A 19,562-nucleotide genomic window follows, 5' to 3' on the forward strand; every position below is an offset into this window, starting at 1 on the left:
TTTAGGATTGGGGTATGGGGTCTGAATATGGGGTGAGGATGGGGGGTGAGGGTGTGGGGTATGGGGTCAGTGTATGGGGTCTGAATTTGGGGCATGGGGTCTGAATATGGGGTGAGGATGGGGGGTGAGGGTATAGGGTGTGAATCTGGGGTCAGTGTATGGGTATGGGATCTGAATATGAGGTCAGGGTGGGGTCTGAATATGGGGTCAGTGTATGGGTATGGTGTCTGAATATGGAGTCAGGGTGTGAAGTCTGAATATGGGGTGGGGGGGGGGTGAGGGTATGGGGTGTGAATTTGGGGTCAGGGTGGGGTCTGAATATGGGGTCACAGTGGGGTCTGAATATGGGGTCAGTGTATGGGTGTGGGGTCTGAATATGGGATCAGGGTGGGGGCTCTGAATATGGGGTGAGGATGGGGGGTGAGGGTGTGGGATATGGGGTCTGAACATCGGGTCCGAATATGGGGTCAGGGTGGGGTCTGCATATGGGGTCGGTGTATGGGATCGGGGTCTGGGGTCTGGATATGGGGTGAGGATGGGGGGTATGGGGTCTGCATATGGGGTCAATGTGTGGGGTGGGGGGTCCGGATATGGAGTGAAGATGTGGGGTATGGGGTCTGAATATGGGACCAGGGTGGGGTCAGTGTATGGAATCGGGGTCTGAATATTAGGTCAGTGTATGGGGTCCGAATACGGGGTGACGGTTTGGGGTCTGGACTCCCCCCTTGTGTACAGCAAACCTCCAACCCACAGCCATCCCTTGGTGACCCCCCCATATCCTACTGGGAGCTGCCACGTCCCACCCCACAACGCCCCCCCCGCCCTCCCTCCATGCGTGAGCTCTGTGTGCCATCATCCCCCCCAAGGGACACGACCTCCCCTTCACCCCCCCACCAGACGAACGTGGTTCCCAGCACCACGAGCCGTTTTGGGGACATGGGGACATCCCGTCCGTGTGTCCCCCCCCACCCTGACCCCACACTGCGTCACCGACCCCAGAAAGCGTCACCCCCCCCCCCCTCCCCTCCGCGTCACAGCGTGACTCACTGCAGTGATGGCACCCAGATGGCGGCCATTGGGAGGGGGGGGGGGGTGTTTCACACGAGCGTGTGCACGTCTGTGTGTGTGAAATGGGGGTGTTTGCACGTGGGGGGGGTTGGGAATGGGGTGCAGTAAGGGGTGGTGGGAGTTTGGGGGGGGGGTGATATGGGGGTGTGATGGGAAGGGGGAGACTGGGAATGGGGGGTGCTGGAATTGGAGGATATTGGAAATGGAGATGATGGAACTGGGAATACTGGGATTGGGGGTAATGGGAGGTGATGGGATTGGGAACACTGGGTCTGGGGGTGCTGGAATTGGGGATATTGGGAACGGGGGTGCTGGAAGTGGGGATAATGGAATTGGGAGATGATGGAATTGGAGGATGTTGGAAATGGAGATGCTGGAACTGGGAATACTGGGATTGGGGGTAATGGGAGGTGATGGGATTGGGAACACTGGGTCTGGGGGTGCTGGAATTGGGGATACTGGGAATGGGGGTACTGGGAGGTGGTGGGGTTGGGAGTGCTGGAACTGGGGAGATTGCAACTGGGAGATACTGGGACTGGGGGTGCTGGAGATGATGGTACTGGAATTAGGGATACTGGGAATGGGGGGTGCTGGAAGTGGGAGGTGATGGAATTGGAGGATATCAGAACTAACTGGGAATACTGGGACTGGGAGTACTGGGACTGGAGAGGCTGCAGATGAGGATGCTGAAATAGGGATATGCTGGAAATGGGAGATACTGGGACTGGGGGTACTGGGACTGGGGACACTGGGAGGTGATGGGACTGGGAATACTGGGGCTGGGGGTGCTGGAATTGGGGATAATGGAAGTGGGAATACTGGGACTGGAAATTGGGAAATACTGGAACTGAAATTGGGATATACTGGAAGTGGGGGGGGATGCTGAGACTGGGAGTGCTGGGAGGTGATGGCATTGGGAGTGCTGAAAATGGGGAGACTGGAACTGGGAGATATTGGGACTGGGGGATACTGGAGCTGGAAGCTGCCCATATGGGATGCTGGCAGTGCCAGGTGGTGGAACCCAGGCAATGGTGGTGATGCCAGAACCTGGATAATGGGCCAGATGGTGGAACCCAGGCAGTGGTGGTGATGCTGGATGGTGACATCCAGGCAGTGCTGGCTGTGTCAGATGCTCAACCTGGCTGATGCTGGATTCTATGGGATGCTGATGATGCCAGATCTGGTGGATCCCCATCTCTTGGTGCTCTCTGCTCATGCGAGGCTCTGATCCCATCCGTGGGCTCTGGGTGTTGGGGGGGGGGGGGGGGCAGTGGGTGCAGCCCACAAAGGGCTTTTGTGTGGCTGCGCCGGGTGCCACCAGGTCCCTTTGTGCCATCATTCTGTTGTTCTCCCGGGGACAGCGGGGATGGCGCTGGGGGAGGGGGGGGGGGGGGAAGGGGGGAAAGGGTGGGGGTACCCCAAGAAGGGTGGGGGGGGGGAACGGGGAAGGAAGGGTGGGAGGTTCCATGTTGCATTACCAGAAGGGAGGAAGCAGGATGTGGTGCGTCCTGCCTGGTTGGGATGGTGGCCAGGAGGTGACATTGGTGTGACACATCATGGGGGGTCCTGACGGGAATGGGGACAAGGGGAGGGGAGTTGGAGTGGGGATGGAGAGGGAAGGAGGGGGGTGGGGGGAAAGGGTGGGGTTGAGGGGTTGGAGGGGGGTTGGAGGGTGCGAAGAGGGATCTCCATAGGGATCCCCAGAGGTCAGAGTGGGATGGAGGGGATGGGATGGGACAAAAGGGGGTGGGATGGGATGGATGGGATGGATGGGATGGGATGAAGAATGACAGAGGGTTTAAGGATGAATGAGGTGAGGTTGGAGAGGACAGGCAGGGAAAGGAAGGGATAATGGGATGGGGGGGATAGAATGGGACAGAGGAGACAGGGAGTAATGGATGTGGCAAGGAGAGATGGAGGCAAAGGGGTGGGGTTGGGGGAAATGGGGATAGAAGGGATAGGATGGGACAAAGGGTTGGAAAAGGGATCGCTATGGGGATCTTTAGGGGTCTGAATGAGATAAAGGAGATTTGGAGGAGATGAGGAGGGGTGGGAGAGGACAGAGTGGGATGGAAGGGACGCGGAGGGATGGAGAGAACAGAATGTGCCGGAGGGGGCACAAAATGTGCCGGAGGGAATGGGGAGTGATGGAGGACGGATAGACGGAGGGGTCGGAAGGAGCGGTCGTTCCAACCTCCCCCCCCAATTGGCACCTCTCCCATCTCGTGGGGTTTCCCGTTCCCAGCGGGCTGCGCCGTTCCGGAACCGCTCAGAACCAGGAGGGGGGGGTTGAGGGGAGGGAGGGAGGGGACAGTTCGATGCCTCTCCCCCTCGTCCCGTCCCCGTTAATAGGGCGGCGGTGGAGGGCAGAGCGCTTTCCCAGCCGTGTCCCATTGGTGTGCCATGCGCCGGGCGCTCCTGGCGCTGCTGATCGGCACCGCCGCCCTCGGGGCCACCGCCGAACCCCACTGTCCCGTAACGGGAGGCACATCGCCACGGCGAGGGGGGGATACGGCCCCAAAGAGAGTGAAGGTACCGTGGGGTGAAGGGGGATTTTGGGATATATCAGTGGGAATGGCACTGGGTTACGTTGGGACGCACTGGTGTTGTGATGGGTGGCACCCCGATGGGGTGGCACCGGGATGGGGATGCTGCTGTGGGGTCACCCAGGGGTGGGGATACCTCTATGGGGTCACCCCCAGGGGTGGTGGATGCTGCTGTGGGGTGGCAGTGGAATAGGAGGTGTTGACACTGCGATGGGATGGGGTGACACAGAGATTGGGATGTTGGTGTGAGGTGGAATGGTGACGGGTGGCAATGGTTTGGGGTCACACGGTGATGGGGGACACTGCTGTGGGGTGGCAGTGGGATAAGGGACGTTGGTATGGGGATGGGTTGGGTTGGCACAGCGATGGGGGACGCTGGAATGGGTTGGTGTAGAGATAAGGGATATTGGTGTGAGTTGGAATGGTGATGGGTGGCACCAGGGCGGGCTGGCACAGTGGTGGGAGGCATTGGTGTAGGGGTGGGGGGACACTGAAATGGACTGGCACAGGGATGGGGGACATTGGCATGGTGGTGGGGGGCATTGACATGGGGGGTGGGGGACACTGAAGCAGACTGGCACAGTGATGGGTGGCACCAGGGTGGGCAGCCATAGCAATGGGGGACGTCAGCACAGAGATGGGGAGCATTGGCACGGGGGTGGGGGACACTGAAATGGGTTGGTGTAGAGATGAGGGATGTTGGCATGGGGGTGGGTGGCACCAGGGTGGGCTGGCACAGTAATGGGGGACGTCAGCATAGCGATGGGGGACACTGGCATAGGGATGGATGACAACGGGATGGAGGAGCACATCGCTGGGGGCCATTAGCACGGAGGTGGGTGACAATGGGCTGTCACAGTGCCACCACCATTGGGGGGCACCACCCCAACGCCCACCCCTCTCTCCCCGCAGCGCTTTGCGGCGGTGCAGCGCCACGTGGAGCTGTTGGTGGTGGCTGATGCGGCCATGGCACAGTTCCATGGCACGGAGTTGCAGCCGTACCTCCTGACGGTGTTGGCTACAGCTGCCAGGACCTTCCGGCATGGCAGCCTGGGTGCTGAGGTGCAGTTGAGGGTGACAAGGCTCCTGGTTTTGGGACCCGGTACACCGGGGCCACCTGTCACCTCCAATGCTGCCCAAACACTGCGTGACTTCTGCCGGTGGCAAAAGGACCTCAATGTCCCTGATGAAGACAGTCCCCTCCATTTCGATGTCGCCGTCCTCTTCACCCGGCAGGTGGGGGGCATAGGGATGGGTGGGGGCTGGATGGGGCCATTTTGTTCACTATGGGCTTTGGGGTGATGGTTGGGTCCCTCAAATCCCATCCCAATGAGTTGGGTGTTGGGTAGGATCCTTGGATGCCCAGTGAGGTTTTTGGGTGATGGTTGGGTCCTTCAAATCCCATCCCAATGAGTTGGGTGCTGGGTAGGATCCTTGGATGCCCACTGAGGTTTTTGGGTGATGGTTAGGTCCTTCAAATCCCATCCCAATGAGTTGGGTGCTGGGTAGTATCCTTGGATGCCCTCTGAGGTTTTTGGGTGATGGTTGGGTCCCTCAAATCCCATCCCAATGAGTTGGGTGTTGGGTAGGATCCTTGGATGCCCACTGAGGTTTTTGGGTGATGGTTGGGTCCCTTAAATCCCATCCCAATGAGTTGGGTGTTGGGTAGGATCCTTGGATGCCCACTGAGGTTTTTGGGTGATGGTTGGGTCCCTCAAATCCCATCCCAATGAGTTGGGTGCTGGGTAGGATCCTTGGATGCCCAGTGAGGTTTTTGGGTGATGGTTGGGTCCTCCAAATCCCATCCCAATGAGTTGGGTGCTGAATAGGATCTTTGGATGCCCACTGAAGTTTTTGAGTGACGATTGGGTCCCTCAAATCCCATCCCAATGAGTTGGGTGCTGGGTAGGATCCTTGGATACCCACCAAGGTGTCTGGGTGATGGCTGGGATGCCCATGAGTTTGTGGGTTTTGGTAGGGTCTACCAAATCCTACCAAAGTAGTATGACCACTATGTGCTTCTGTGATGCAGGCTGGGCCCATTGGGTGCCCCTGGAGGTGGTTGGGTCCTTGGGGTGCCCATGGGTGGTTGGGTGCTGGGAGGGGCCCCCAAATCCCATCCAAACGAGTTGGGCATTGGGTAGGATCCCTTATATACACATCAAGGCAGTTGGGTGCTGGTTGGGTTCCCCCAAACACCATCCCAAGTAGCTGGGTGTGGGGTCCCCCTGGAATTTTGGGGTGCAGGCTAAGTTCTTGGGGTTCCTGTGGGATTTTGGGTGCTGGCAGGAGCTCCAAGACCCATCTCAGGGAGTTTGGGTGCTGGGTAGGATCCCTGAGTACCCATTGGCCTTCGGGTGGCAGTAGGATCCCCCAAACCTATCCCAATGACTTGGGTGCTGGGTAGGACCCCACGATGACCACCAAGGTGTCAAAGTGCCCCCGGGATTTCAGGGTGCATGCTTTGTTCTTGGGGCACTGATGGGTGTCAGGGTGCCTCAAGACACCCTTTAACCCCATGCTCCCACCCCAGGACCTGTGTGGGGCGGCCACATGTGACACATTGGGGATGGCTGATGTGGGCACCGCCTGCGACCCCGAACGGAGCTGTGCCATTGTGGAGGATGATGGGCTGCAGTCGGCGTTCACGGTTGCACATGAGCTGGGTGAGTGCCCAAAGGGGACAAATGCAAGGCCCTGTCCCCCCAAAATCCCCCCCAAATGCCCTAAATATCCCCATATGTCCCCACAGTGCTGACATTTGTCTTGTGGCACGGCTCACATCTTCAGCACACAGAACTGTGTCCCCCAAAACACTCCCCAGATATGCCCCCAAACCTCCTTCAGATATGCTAAAATTCTTCCCCAAATCAACCCCCAAAACATTCCCCCAAAAGGTGCCCTAAAACCTTCCCAAAATATCCCAAAAATGCACCTGATATGCACCCAACACATCCCTGAGCAGCTGATGCTCACTCCTTGGTGCAGATAACATCTTCAGCATTTATGGCCCTGTCCTCATAATGACCCCAAAATGTCCCCAGTGCGTCTCCTAAACCACCCCAAACATCCCCAAAATGTCCCCCAAAAAAGATCCTCAAAGGGTCCCTAAAACACACCTCAAAGCTCTCCAAATGTGCTTGAGACATCTCCCAAACCACCCCCAAAATGTCCCTTGGATCATCCCCTGAAAGACCTTCAAAGGGTCCCTAAACCTCCTCAAAATTTGCTTGAGACATCCCTCAAAACGTCCCTTGGAACATCCTCCCAAAAGACCCTCAAAAGATCCCCAAATCTCCCCTCAACAACCCCAAAAGCTCCCCAGAATCTAAAGACATCCCTGGCTCACTCACATCTCCAGCACTCACAGCCCCCAATAGGACACCCCAAAGAACCCCCCCAGGTGCCTCCACGGTTCTGACACCGCTCCCATCTCAGGCCACGTGCTCAGCATGCCACACGACGATTCGCAGCGTTGCATGGAACTCAACAGCCCCATGGGCTCCTCACGCCGTGTGATGGCACCGGTGATGGGTTCAGTGCCACCAGGAGAGATGTGGTCCCCATGCAGCGCCCATTTCATCACCGACTTCCTGGACAACGGCCACGGTACGACCTCACGTTGTCCCCATTGCTACGGGGACATCCATGCAGCTCTGCCCCATTCCTACTTTGGGGCTCAGTGCTGTCTCCTCCGTGCAGGTCGCTGCCTTTTGGATAAACCCACTGAATGGCTGAAGCTGCCGTCGGCGCTGCCTGGCGCGGCGTATCCAGCAGATCGGCAGTGCCAGCTGGCATTTGGCCCCGATTCACGGCACTGTGGGGACGTGCAGCCCTCCTGTGCTGCACTGTGGTGCAGTGGCCGTGCTGGAGGGAGAGCAGTTTGCCAAACCAAGCACTTCCCATGGGCTGATGGCACGCCATGTGCGTTGGGACGGGTGTGTGTCAGCGGGCAGTGCGTGGATATGGCCACCGTGGAACAGCTCCGGGTGAGTGTTGGGGATCCAAATGGGATTTAGAGCTTGGGGATGGGTTGATGGTGTGGCTTTGTCCTGTAGATCACCATGGAGGAGTCCTGGTGTTGGGTTCATGGGATAGTTTTCTTTGTAGAACCCATGGTTAGATCCCAGCGTTGGGTTCACGGAGTGGTTTTCCCCATAGATCAATCCTGGTGTTGAGTTCGTGGTATGGTTTTTCCCATAGATACCCATGGTTAGATCGTGTTGTTGGGTTTATAGGGTGGTTTTGCCCCCTGGATGTGTCCTGGTGTTGGGTTCACGGGGTGGATTTGCACCTATAAGCTGTGGTTAGATTGTGGTATTGGGTTCACGGAGTGGTTTTCCCCATAGATAAACCCTGGTGTTGGGTTCAGAGTGTGGTTTTCCCCACAGATGGGTCCTGGTGTTTGGTTCCTGGTGTTTTTTCCCCACAGATGGGTCCTTGGTGTTGGGTTCCGAGCATGGTTTTTCCCATAGATCTCCATGGATGGGTCCTGGTGTTGGGTTCAGAGTGTGGTTTCCCCCACAGATGGATCCTGGTGTTGGGTTCATGATGTTTTTTCCCCATAGATGCCCACAGATGGGTCCTGGTGTTGGGTTCACAGCATGGTTTTCCCCATAGATCTCCATGGATGGTTCCTGGTGTTGGGTTCAGAGTGTGGTTTCCCCCACAGATGGATCCTGGTGTTGGGTTCATGATGTTTTTTCCCCATAGCTGCCCACAGATGGGTCCTGGTGTTGGGTTCACAGCATGGTTTTCCCCATAGATCTCCATGGATGGGTCCTGGTGTTGGGTTCAGAGTGTGGTTTCCCCCACAGATGGATCCTGGTGTTGGGTTCATGATGTTTCTTCCCTATAGATGCCCACAGATGGGTCCTGGTGTTGGGTTCACAGCATGGTTTTCCCCATAGATCCTCACAGATGGGTCTTGGTGTTGGGTTCAGAGCATGGTTTCCCCCATAGATCCTCACAGATGGGTCTTGGTGTTGGGTTCAGAGCATGGTTTCCCCCACAGATGGGTCCTGGTATTGGGTTCAGAGTGTGGTTTCCCCCACAGATGGATCCTGGTGTTGGGTTCGCAGTGTTTTTTCCCCCACAGATCCCCACGGATAGATCCTAGCATTGAGTTCATGGTGTTTTTTCCCCCCCCCAGGTCCCCGTGGATGGCTCCTGGGGGCCGTGGGCTCCATGGAGCAGCTGTTCCCGTAGCTGTGGTGGCGGTGTCAGCTCCTCACATCGCTCCTGCTCCCGGCCCACGCCGCTCAACGGCGGCCGCTTCTGCCGCGGGGAGCGACTCCGCTTCCGCTCCTGCAACGTCGAGGAGTGCCCTGGACGCAGCGGTGAGTGTGGGGCTGAGCCGTGGGGCACAGCGTGGAGCTACGGGGCACTTACCGTTGCTAAAACATCCTATCCATCTCCAAACCACTGCAGCATTCCGGGAGGAACAATGTGCTGCTTACAACCACCGCGTCGTTTCGGCGGCGCTGCCGGCGGTGGGCGATTGGGTGCCGCGATACAGCGGCGTCGCCGAGGAGGATCGCTGCAAATTGATGTGCCAATCCCACAGGTTGGGTGTTTACCACGTGCTGCAGCCACGGGTGAGTTTTTCCCCTTGTCCCTTCCTTCCCGTGGTACCACGCCGTGCCAATGCCGTGCTGACGCCATGCCGATGCCGTGCTGCAGGTTGTGGATGGGACGCCGTGCTCAGCAGAGGGCAGTGGGGTTTGCGTGAGGGGCCGCTGCATCCCCACCGGCTGCGACCGCATCATTGGCTCCAAGAAGAAATTTGACAAATGCATGCAGTGTGGTGGTGATGGTTCCAGCTGTACCAAGGTGTCCGGGTCCTTCACCGCACCCCGGTGAGCACTGAGGGGGTGGGGGCACCTATGGGTGTTCGGGGTATCCTTTCTGTGGCCTCTTCTGACCCCACAGAAGCCTCTGTTGCTCCTTCCAACCTCATGTCTGCACAATCCTTACTCTACACCCTCTCCATCTCTTCTTCTGTCCCTCACTGACTCCACTATCCCCCCTTCTGGCTCTGCGATCCCCCTCTCCATCACCCCTCCTGGCCCCAATTTCCTCCCCATCACCCCTAGCATCGCCTCCACCTCCTCTTCCAACCCTACTGTGTCCTCCATCGCTCCCCCTGATCCCACCATCCCCTCTTCTGGCTCTGCCATTTCTTCCATCGCCCTTCCTGGCCCCAATTTCCCCTCCATCACCCCTAACATCCTCTACCTCCTCTTCTGACCCGTTTGTCCCCTCCATCACCACCCCCCAAACCCACCATCCCTTCCATCGCCCCTCCTGGCCCCGATTTCCTCTTCATTGCCCCAAATCCCCTCCATCTCCTCTTCTGACACATTTGTCCCCTCCATTGCCCCTTCTGGCCCCACATCCTCTCCGTCACCTCCCCCAACCCTCCAATCCCCATCCCCATCTCTTCTAACCCCCCTACCCCTCCAATCACCCCACAGCTACGGCTACAACGACGTGATCACCATCCCAGCGGGCGCCACGCACCTCCTGGTCCGGCAGGGCTCACCGCACGGCACCCACGGTGACAACATCTACCTGGCACTCCGAAAGCCCTCCGGCCAAGCTCTGCTCAATGGTGGCTTCATCCTGGTGCCATCAGAGCACACGGTGACATTGCCAGGCGGTGCAGTGCTGCGGTACAGCGGTGCCACGGCCGTCCCTGAAGTGCTGGCGTGCCGGGGGCCATTGCTGGAGCCTTTGGTGCTGCAAGCTTTGGTGGTGGATGAGAAGCGCCCACCCCGTTTGAAATACAGCTTCTTCATCCCCAGAAAAGCAGCAACCACGGCGTGGGAGAAACAGAAAGCAGAGATTTTGGAGATTCTCCGGCAGCGCCGGGCGTAACTGTGGGTTTATTGGGTTTATTGTATCTACCTCAGCCCCCCCCCGGGGGTCTCAGCCCTGGGCTGGCCTCGGGGTATCCCCACAACGTCCCCCTTTGTGCACCTATTGGGTGGTAGGGGATTATTTAAAGCTATTTATGGAGCTCTGCTCTCTGCTTTGGGGTTACTGGATTGTCCTTATGCACAATGGGGGCTGAGCTGATCCCTCTCCCCTCCATGACGATGGTGCTGCCAACATTGGGTACAATGGGGTTTGTTGGGTGCCCCCACCCAGAGCCAGAAATCTTCTCCTTGGTGCCATGCAGCATCATGAATTGGGGCCATCCCTGAACCTCTATGGGGTGTCTGCACTTTGGGGGCAGGACCCCCTGAACACAGAGCTGGGGACCCCCTGGACCTCTATCTATGGGGTGCCTGATCTGTGGGGCAAGACCTCCTGAGAACGGACCCATGGATGCCCCAGCACCTCTACGAGGTATCCAAACTTTGGGGTATGACTTCCTAATCATAGAGACCCCCCAGGACCTCTATGGGGTGCCCAATCTTTGGGGCAGGACCCCCTGAACACAGAGCTGGACTCTCAGAACCTATCTGGGGTACCCAAACTTTGGGGCATTAGCACCCCCTGGGGCACCAATCCCCCCCCCAGCCATTCTATGGGGCTCAGACGTCGCCGTGGGGCAGGAGGCTGTATGTGGGGTGGGATGGGGTGCTGCAGGGGCAGAGCCAGCTGAGCACACAGCCTCCCCCAAACACCTCCTGCAGTGCTGCTGCCCATGCTCGTCCCCCACACGCCTCCTTTGACCCCCGCTTGTGGGGTTGCTCCGTGAGGATGGACACCACCTATGGGGTTGGGGACAGAGATGTCACCGCCCGTCTCACTGCCACCCACCTGCCCCACACTGCCCCACTGACCTGATCATAAAACACAACGGTGACAAAAATGCCAAAGAGGAGGGACTCCAGCAGCAGCACGATGCAGTGAGTGCTGTGGGATAGCAGTGGGGCTGAGGGCTGATGTGGGGTAGCCACCGGTCCCCCACATTACCCCACACTCACGTCTGGATGCGGTTTTCGGTGCCATCTCCTCCTGATGGTCCCAACCACACAGCCAACACCAACCCCGCTGCATAGGCACTGGTCAGGCCTGGTATGGGGCGAGCAGTGAGCCAGAACCCACAGCTGTAGGGCTGAACCCTTTGCTATGGGGCCGAGCCCGACATCTCACAACTTACCAGTGTAAAAGAGGAACTGGATAAAGTATTTCTGGTTCAATTCCCCGATGCAGTTATTTATCCTGCAGACAAATGGGGGTGATGACATCTTTGTGTCTGCTGTCCCCATCCTTTGGGGTCTGGGGGTGTCCTAATGAGGGGGGGGGATGGCCAGACACCCACCAGGGGCAGTGGTGGTCCATGCGGCGCACGCAGCGGTGGCACACACGGCAGTGGTGGGCACGGGGAGGCCGATAGGCCTCACAGCGACTGCACAGCGTCCATTCATCTGAGTTCTGAGGGGGAAGGAATGGGGCAGCACACAGTGTAAGGCCCCCATCCCGTAGCAGCAGCCCCCCAACACCCCATAGCAGCCCCCAGGGACTCACCCGCTCCGTTGGGTGCAGGTCTGAGAAGTCGATGGCAGTGCCAGGGAGGGGAACCACACCTGGGGGTTGGGGGTGGGGTGAATGAATGCTTGGTTTATTGGGACCCCCATATAAATAAATGGGGGGGACCTCCATGTACGTAACTGGGAGTGGGGGGTGGTGGCACTCACCGGGGTCAGCAAAGACAGCGCGGGTGTGGGAGGCCAAAAGCAGAAGCACCAGGAGGTTGAACGTCACTGCATGGATGGGGCACCATGGGCTGAAGGGTGGGGGGCACAGGGTGACCCCAAGCACCCAGAGCCCTGCAGGAACCCTGCACAATTACTGCCCCACAGCCACAGATCGCTGCATGGATCCCAAAGACCTGCGAATCCCATAGAGCCTCGGGGATCCCATAGACACAATGCCCAGAACCCACTGAGACGCAGTGCCCCATAGACCCCGAGCCCCATGGGGACACCACAGCTACCGAGCCCCGCGGATCCAGGAGAGAACCCTGCACCCCACGGGGCCCCAGGAACCCAGGACACGGATAGGAAACCCCAAGCACCCCATGGAGGCACCCAGAGCGTCCCCACAGCCCATTGGAGGATCCCACAGGGCCGAGTCCCCCAAGGAGCCACGAACCTGACGGGGGTCCCGGTGCCCCCACAGACCCCACACCCCGCCATAGGCCCCACAGGCCTCGCTGCCCGCCCCATAGGGCCCACACAGCCCTATAGACAGCCCCGGCTCCTCCCTTTGGCACCTGGCTCGCAGCGCGGGCTGCGGCAGGACGTGGGCGAGCACGGCGTAGTCGGCGTAGCCCACGCTGAGGTAGGCGAGCAGCGGGCAAAGCGCTCCGCACGGATCCCGGCCGCACCGCTCCGCAGCCGCCGCCGCCGCCATCATGGCGTCCCTCCCCCACCTCCCGCCGCTCCGGCACTTCCGGTCCGCGAGCCGCACACGGACCAATCAGAGCGCCCGCTCCTTTTACGTCACCGGAAGGGGGCGGGGCAGAGGTGAGGCGCTCAGTTGCTGTGGTAACGGGGAGGTTGGAGGTCTCCATTCTGTCCCCACACGGTGCCGCCTCTTGGCCCCGCATTTTCCCCACAATTAACCCGCTTTTTCCTCCTCCTCCACCCCACAACCTTCCCACATTTCCCCCCCGTTCCTCTTACCCCCTCAGTCCCCGCCCCCTTTAAGCCCCGCCCACTACCAACTAACCCACACTAAGCCACGCCCCCTTCCCAAGCACCGCCCAATCAAATCCCGCCCTCTTCACGCCTCTCTTACTAAAGGTCAACTCACCCTCTTTTCCCCGCCCTCCCTCTGCGCATCGCCCAATCAAAAATCCCTTCCCCTTCAATCCCCGCCTACTACAGGCCAACTCAGCCTCTACGCCCCGCCTCCATCCAAACACCGCCCAATCAAACACCGCCCCTTTAAGCCACGCCCCTCACGCTCCCTCCCCCTTCCTTCCCCCCCCCCCCCCCCAGCAAAGATGGCGGCCGCCGGGCGGCGCTGACCGCTGGGGGGGCCGCGTCTGCACCCACCGGGGGGGCCTCGCCCCGGTGCCCCCCCCCACCCCCACCCCGCGATGCTGCGGCGGCTGTTGGAGCGGCCGTGCTCTTTGGCCTTGCTGATTGGCTGCCAGTTCGCTTTCGTCGCTTATTTTTCTTTGGGGGGTTTCCGGAACCTCACGGCTCTTTTCGGTCGTTCTTCCCCCCCCGCCGTGGATTATTCCCGCACTCACGACGTTTACGCCAACCTCAGCCGGCTGCTGCCCCAAGGAACCCTGAGGGACCCCGCCGAGCCGCTGCCCTACTGCCCACAGCGGTCACCCCTCCTCCGTGAGTGGGGGGTGGGGGTGGGGTGGGGTCAAAGGTCAGGAGGTGGGGTCACGTGTGGGGATGGGGGTCACGTGTGGGTTCAGAGGTCAGGGGGTGGGGTCACGTGTGGGGATGCGGTCACGTGTGGGGTCAGAGGTCAGGGGGTGGGGTCACGTGGGGGATGGGGGTCACGTGGGGGTCAGAGGTCAGGGGGTGGGGTCACGTGTGGGGATGGGGGTCACGTGTGGGGACATGGGGGTGTCAGGTGGGGGGAGATAAGAGCTGTTTGTACCATTGGGTGTGGGGTGATTGGGACCCCCATGGCCCAGTTGGTGCCATTGGGTATGGGGTGATTGGGGACCCCTATGACCCAGTTGGTGCCATTGGATTGGGGTGATTAGGGGTCTACATGACCCACTTGGTGCCATTGGTTATGGGGTGATTGAGACCCCCATGGCCTGGTTGGTACCATTGGTTATGGGGTGATTGAGACCCCCATGACCCGATTGGTATCACTGGATATGGGGTGATTGGGGACCCCCATGGCCCAGTTGGTGCCATTGGATACGAGGTGGTTGGGGATCTACACGATCCAGATGGTGTCATGAAGTATGGGGTGACTGGGACCCCCATGACCCAGTGCCATTGGATATGGGGTGGTTGGGACCCCCATGACCCAATTGGTGCCATTGGATATGGGGTGATTGGGGACCCCCATGACCCAGTTGAGCCCCATTGGTTATGGAGTGGTTGGGACCCCCATGACCCAATTGCTGCCATTGGATATGGGGCGACTGGGGACACCCATGACCCAGTTGAGCCCCATTGGTTATGGGGTGGTTGGGACCCCCATGGCCTGGTTGTTGCCATTGGATGTCAGGTAGTTCGGACCCCCCCATGGCCCAGTTGGTGCCATTGGATATGGGGTGGTTGGGGATCTATATGATCCATTTGGTGTCATTGGTTATGGGGTGATTGGGACCCCCATGACTCAGTGCCATTGGATATGGGGTGGTTGGGACCTCCATGAACCATTTTGGTGCCATTACGTATGGGGTGATTGAGACCCCCATGGCCCAGGTGGGTGCCATTGGGTATGGGGTCGTTGGGACCCCTATGACCCATTTGGGTGCCATTGGTTATGGGTGATAGAGACCCCCATGGCCCAGTTGGTGCCATTGGATATGGGGTGATTGGGGATCTACATGACCCACTTGGTGCCATTAAGTATGGGGTGATTAGGACCCGTATGGCCCCGTTGGTGTCATGAAGTATGGGGTGACTGAGATCCCTATGGCCCGGTTGGGTGCCATTGGTTATGGGGTGATTGGGGACCCCTATGTTTCAGTTGGTACCACTGGATATGGGGTGGTTGGGGATCTACATAACCCAGTTGGTGACATTAAGTACGGGGTGACTGAGACCCCCATGGCCTGGTTGGGTGTCATTGGTTATGGGGTGATTGCGATCCCCATGACCCGATTGGTATCACTGGATATGGGGTGATTGGGGACCCTCATGGCCCAGTTGGTGTCATTGGATATGGGGTGACTGAGACCCCCATGGCCTGGTTGGGTGTCATTGGTTATGGGGTGATTGGGACCCCCATGACTCAATTGGTACCATTGGATATGGGGTGGTTGGGGATTTACATGACCCAGTTGGTGTCATGAAGTATGGGGTGACTGAGACCCCCATGAGCCATTTGGTGCCATTGGATATGAGGTGACTGGGGATCTACGTGACCCAGTTGGTGCCATCGGTTATGGGGTGATTAGGACCCCCATGACCCAATAGGTACCACTTGGTTATGGGGTAATTAAGGCCCCCATGACCCAACTGGTGCCATTGATTACCATTGGGTCCTACCCCACCCTCCCTCCACCCCACAGTCGGCCCTCTGACGGTGACCTTCAGCCGTGTGCCCACCCTGGAGCAGATCCAGGCCAAGAACCCAGCGGTGCAACCTGGTGGTCGTTACCAACCCCAAACCTGTGAACCCCGTTCCCGCACCGCCGTCATCGTCCCGCACCGCAACCGTGAGACTCACCTGGGCCACCTCCTCTACTACCTGCACCCCTTCCTGCAGCGCCAGCAGCTGCACTACGGCATCTACGTGGTGCATCAGGTGGGGGGCACTTGGGGGTCCAGGGTCCGATTGGGTTCCTCTGTGTTGTTGTAGGGTCACGTTTCCCCCTGCCCTGTTATTTTAGGGTTGCCCATTGTCGCTATTCAACCCTATTGTAGGGTTACACCCATGCTGCCCCATGATATTGTAGGTTGCCCTATAATATTTATTGTAGGGTCACCCCATGATATTTATTGTAGGGTTGCCCCATGATATTTATTGTAGGGTCACCTTCCCGACCTGTGCTATTGTAGGGTTGCCCAACGTCGCCATTCAGTGCTATTGTAGGGTTACCTCCATCCCTCCCCATGTTACTGTAGGGTTGCCTTGTGATATTGTAGGGTTACCCCATGATATTTATTGTAGGGTTGCCCCATGATATTTATTATAGGGTCACCTCCCCCACCTGTGCTGTTGTAGGGTTGCCCAACGTCGCCATTCAGTGCTATTGTAGGGTTACCCCCATCCCTCCCCATGTTACTGTAGGGTTGCCTCGTGATATTGTAGGGTTACCCCATGCTATTTATTGTAGGGTCGCCCCATGACATCGTAGGGTTGCCCCATGATATTTATTATAGGGTCACCTCCCCCACCTGTGCTGTTGTAGGGTTGCCCAACGTCGCCATTCAGTGCTATTGTAGGGTTACCCACATCCCTCCCCATGTTACTGTAGGGTTGCCTCGTGATATTGTAGGGTTACCCCATGATATTTATTGTAGGGTCGCCCCATGACATTGTAGGGTTGCCCCATGATATTTATTATAGGGTCACCTCCCCCACCTGTGCTGTTGTAGGGTTGCCCAACGTCGCCATTCAGTGCTATTGTAGGGTTACCCACATCCCTCCCCATGTTACTGTAGGGTTGCCTCGTGATATTGTAGGGTTTCCCCATGATATTTATTGTAGGGTCGCCCCATGACATTGTAGGGTTGCCCCATGATATTTATTATAGGGTCACCTCCCCCACCTGTGCTATTGTAGGGTTGCCCAACGTCACCATTCAGTGCTATTGTAGGGTTACCCACATCCCTCCCCATGTTACTGTAGGGTTGCCTTGTGATATTGTAGGGTTTCCCCATGATATTTATTGTAGAGTCGCCCCATGCTATTTATTGTAGGGTCACCCCATGCTATTTATTGTAGGGTCGCCTCCCCCACCTGTGTTACTGTAGGGTTGCCCAACATCGCCACCCAACGCTAACATAGGGTTACCCTCATGCTGTCCCGTGATATTGTAGGGTCACCCCATGATATTTCTTGTAGGGTCACCTCCCCCGCCTGCATTATGGTAGGGCTGCCCCATATTATTGTAGGGTCACCCACGTCCCTCCTTGTTTTCGCCCCCCAGGCAGGGAACAGCACCTTCAACCGTGCCAAGCTGCTGAACGTGGGGGTGAAGGAGGCCCTGAAGGACGAGGAGTGGGATTGCCTCTTCCTGCACGACGTCGACCTCATCCCCGAGAACGACCACAACCTCTACACCTGCGACCCCTGGAACCCCAAACACGTCTCCATTGCCATGAATAAATTTGGGTACAGGTGAGTGCTTCTGCGACCTTCCAGGACCCTTCCAACCCAACCGTGCTGTGATCCCAATGTTCTGCGACCTTCCAGGACCCTTCCAACCCAACCATTCTGTGATGCCATGGTTCTTTGATCTTTAGGGTCGCTCTCAACCCAACCAATCCATGATTCAATGGTTCTGTGATCTTTAAGATCCCTTCCAACCCAACTATGCTGTGATCCCATTGTTTTGTGATCTTTTAGGACCCTTCCAATCCAACCATGCTGTGATCCCATGGTTTTTTGATCTTTAGGATCGCTCTCAACCCAAACATTCCATGATTCAATGATTCTGTGATCTTTAAGGACCCTTCCAACCCAACCATTCTGTGATCCTATTGTTCTGTGATCTTGAAGGACCCTTCCAATCTAATTCTGCTTTGATCCCATTGTTCTATGACCTTTAAGGCCCCTTCCAACCTAACTACGCTGTGATTTCATGGTTCTTTGATCTTTAGGGTCGCTCTCAACCCAAAAATTCCGTGATTCAATGGTTCTGTGATCTTGAAGGACCCTTCCAACCCAACCATTCTGTGATCCCGTTGTCCTATGATCTTTTAGGACCCTTCCAACCCAACCATTCTGTGATCCCATTGTCCTATGATCTTTTAGGACCCTTCCAACCCAACCATTCTGTGATCCCGTTGTCCTATGACCTTTAAGGACCCTTCCAACCCAACAATTCCACGATCCCATTATTTTATGATCTTTAAGGACCCTCCCAACCCAACCATCCCACAGCTCCACGATCTTTAAGTCGCCCCCCACCCCCCCCGTTCTCTCTGTCCCCCCAGCCTGCCGTACCCGCAGTACTTTGGGGGGGTCTCAGCTCTCACCCCGGATCAATACATGAAAATCAATGGTTTCCCCAACGAATATTGGGGTTGGGGCGGCGAGGACGACGACATTGCCACCAGGTAGGGCACGGTGGGACCACAACTCACACTGGTGCTGGTGCTGGCACCTCTGTGGGGCCGTGGTGACGCTTTTGGGGGTGGGTTGGGGGGGGACAAAAAAACACATCCCAGGGTGCGCCTGGCCGGGATGAAGATCGCCCGCCCGCCCATCTCCATCGGCCACTACAAAATGGTGAAGCACAAAAGCGACAAAGGCAACGAGGAGAACCCACACAGGTAAGGAGGAGGCAGTGGGCTCTGATATGGGGCCGCCACGGAGCTGTTGGTGCAACCATCCCCTTTTTACTCCCCCCTTTCCTCCCATCAATGCTCAGGTTCGACCTGCTGATCCGCACGCAGCGCATGTGGACTCAGGATGGGATGAACTCGTTGACCTACACCCTGCTGGCCAAACATCTGCACCCCCTTTACACCAACCTGACCGTGGATATCGGCACCGACCCACGAGCCCCACGGGGCCGTCGTGGACGTGAAGGCCAGAGGTACCCCAACAACCTCTTCAGGGAGGAGATGCTACGTAAAGTACCCGGTTTGGGGGCTTTGGGGTTGTCCCCACCCCACATCCCGGCCCCACAGCTCCCCACGGTGACGGGGAACGACACCCAAAGTTCATCTGGTGGGGTCACCCCACGCAGCCCCGATGGGGACGGCGCTGCGACGGAGGTGGGGACCCTCCCGACACGTGGGGGCAACCAGAGCTGGCCCCATGGCTCCCATTAGCCCCAAAATGTGTCCACCCCCCCCCCCCTCTCGGCACACGGTGCTGTTGCCTTGCTGGAGAGAGACTATGGGATCAGCACGCATAGAGCTGCAGGACTGCTGGTCGCTATGGGGCAGCCCCACAGGAGGACGTCGCTGATGGGCTCAGGGGTCCCCCAGCCCCACTCCCCCTTCTTTCCCCCCCCACTGGGCTGCGGGTTCTGCTGTGGGTGTGAGGTTATTTATTCGATGTTCGCTGCTCCCTGCGCCTTTCTAAGGGGCTTTTTCGATTAAAAAAGGGAAAAAAAAAAAAAATCAAAAAAAAAAATCAAAAGAAAACCACCCTAAA

General features: G+C 57.9%; 4 protein-coding genes across 6 annotated transcripts; 2 read left to right on the plus strand and 2 right to left on the minus strand.

Moving 5' to 3' along the window:
• Positions 1-166: 166 nt before the first annotated feature.
• LOC149914329 (uncharacterized) lies at positions 167-3,344 on the minus strand. Its single transcript, XM_090127325.1, has 3 exons — positions 3,282-3,344; positions 2,547-2,634; positions 167-2,311 (listed from the first exon to the last, which is right to left on the minus strand). The coding sequence occupies exon 3, from the start codon at positions 2,056-2,058 to the stop codon at positions 1,006-1,008; it is 1,053 nt and encodes a 350-aa protein (XP_089983451.1). The 5' UTR covers positions 2,059-2,311; positions 2,547-2,634; positions 3,282-3,344; the 3' UTR covers positions 167-1,005.
• Positions 2,713-10,493, plus strand: ADAMTS4 (ADAM metallopeptidase with thrombospondin type 1 motif 4). Of its 2 annotated transcripts, XM_031609404.2 has the most exons (9): positions 2,716-3,600; positions 4,527-4,850; positions 6,148-6,280; positions 7,053-7,223; positions 7,317-7,603; positions 8,767-8,953; positions 9,045-9,211; positions 9,297-9,472; positions 10,091-10,493. In XM_031609404.2, the coding sequence occupies exons 1-9, from the start codon at positions 3,472-3,474 to the stop codon at positions 10,491-10,493; spliced, it is 1,977 nt and encodes a 658-aa protein (XP_031465264.2). In that variant the 5' UTR covers positions 2,716-3,471. The 2 variants fall into 2 exon arrangements, with proteins under 2 accessions (XP_031465263.2, XP_031465264.2); XM_031609403.2 differs by having other exon boundaries at positions 2,713-3,600; positions 7,053-7,603.
• A 586-nt stretch (positions 10,494-11,079) lies between these two features.
• Positions 11,080-13,544, minus strand: LOC116239318 (palmitoyltransferase ZDHHC3-like). 2 transcript variants are annotated; one of them, XM_031609406.2, is made up of 8 exons: positions 12,844-13,542; positions 12,266-12,354; positions 12,096-12,154; positions 11,890-12,002; positions 11,728-11,789; positions 11,552-11,639; positions 11,408-11,480; positions 11,156-11,335 (listed from the first exon to the last, which is right to left on the minus strand). In XM_031609406.2, the coding sequence occupies exons 1-8, from the start codon at positions 12,984-12,986 to the stop codon at positions 11,156-11,158; spliced, it is 807 nt and encodes a 268-aa protein (XP_031465266.1). In that variant the 5' UTR covers positions 12,987-13,542. The 2 variants fall into 2 exon arrangements, with proteins under 2 accessions (XP_031465267.2, XP_031465266.1); XM_031609407.2 differs by lacking the exon at positions 11,408-11,480 and having other exon boundaries at positions 11,080-11,335; positions 12,844-13,544.
• Positions 13,545-13,561: 17 nt separating this feature from the next.
• On the plus strand, positions 13,562-19,483 carry B4GALT3 (beta-1,4-galactosyltransferase 3). The gene is made up of 6 exons (XM_031609405.2): positions 13,562-13,927; positions 15,799-16,034; positions 17,383-17,573; positions 18,392-18,514; positions 18,626-18,730; positions 18,829-19,483. Exons 1-6 carry the CDS (start codon positions 13,675-13,677, stop codon positions 19,232-19,234), a joined length of 1,314 nt encoding a protein of 437 aa, XP_031465265.1. The 5' UTR covers positions 13,562-13,674; the 3' UTR covers positions 19,235-19,483.
• The last annotated feature ends 79 nt before the right edge of the window (positions 19,484-19,562 follow it).

Source organism: Phasianus colchicus, chromosome 30 (genome assembly GCF_987193195.1).
Source record: "Phasianus colchicus chromosome 30, bPhaCol1.hap1.1, whole genome shotgun sequence".
Taxonomy (NCBI): domain Eukaryota; kingdom Metazoa; phylum Chordata; class Aves; order Galliformes; family Phasianidae; genus Phasianus; species Phasianus colchicus.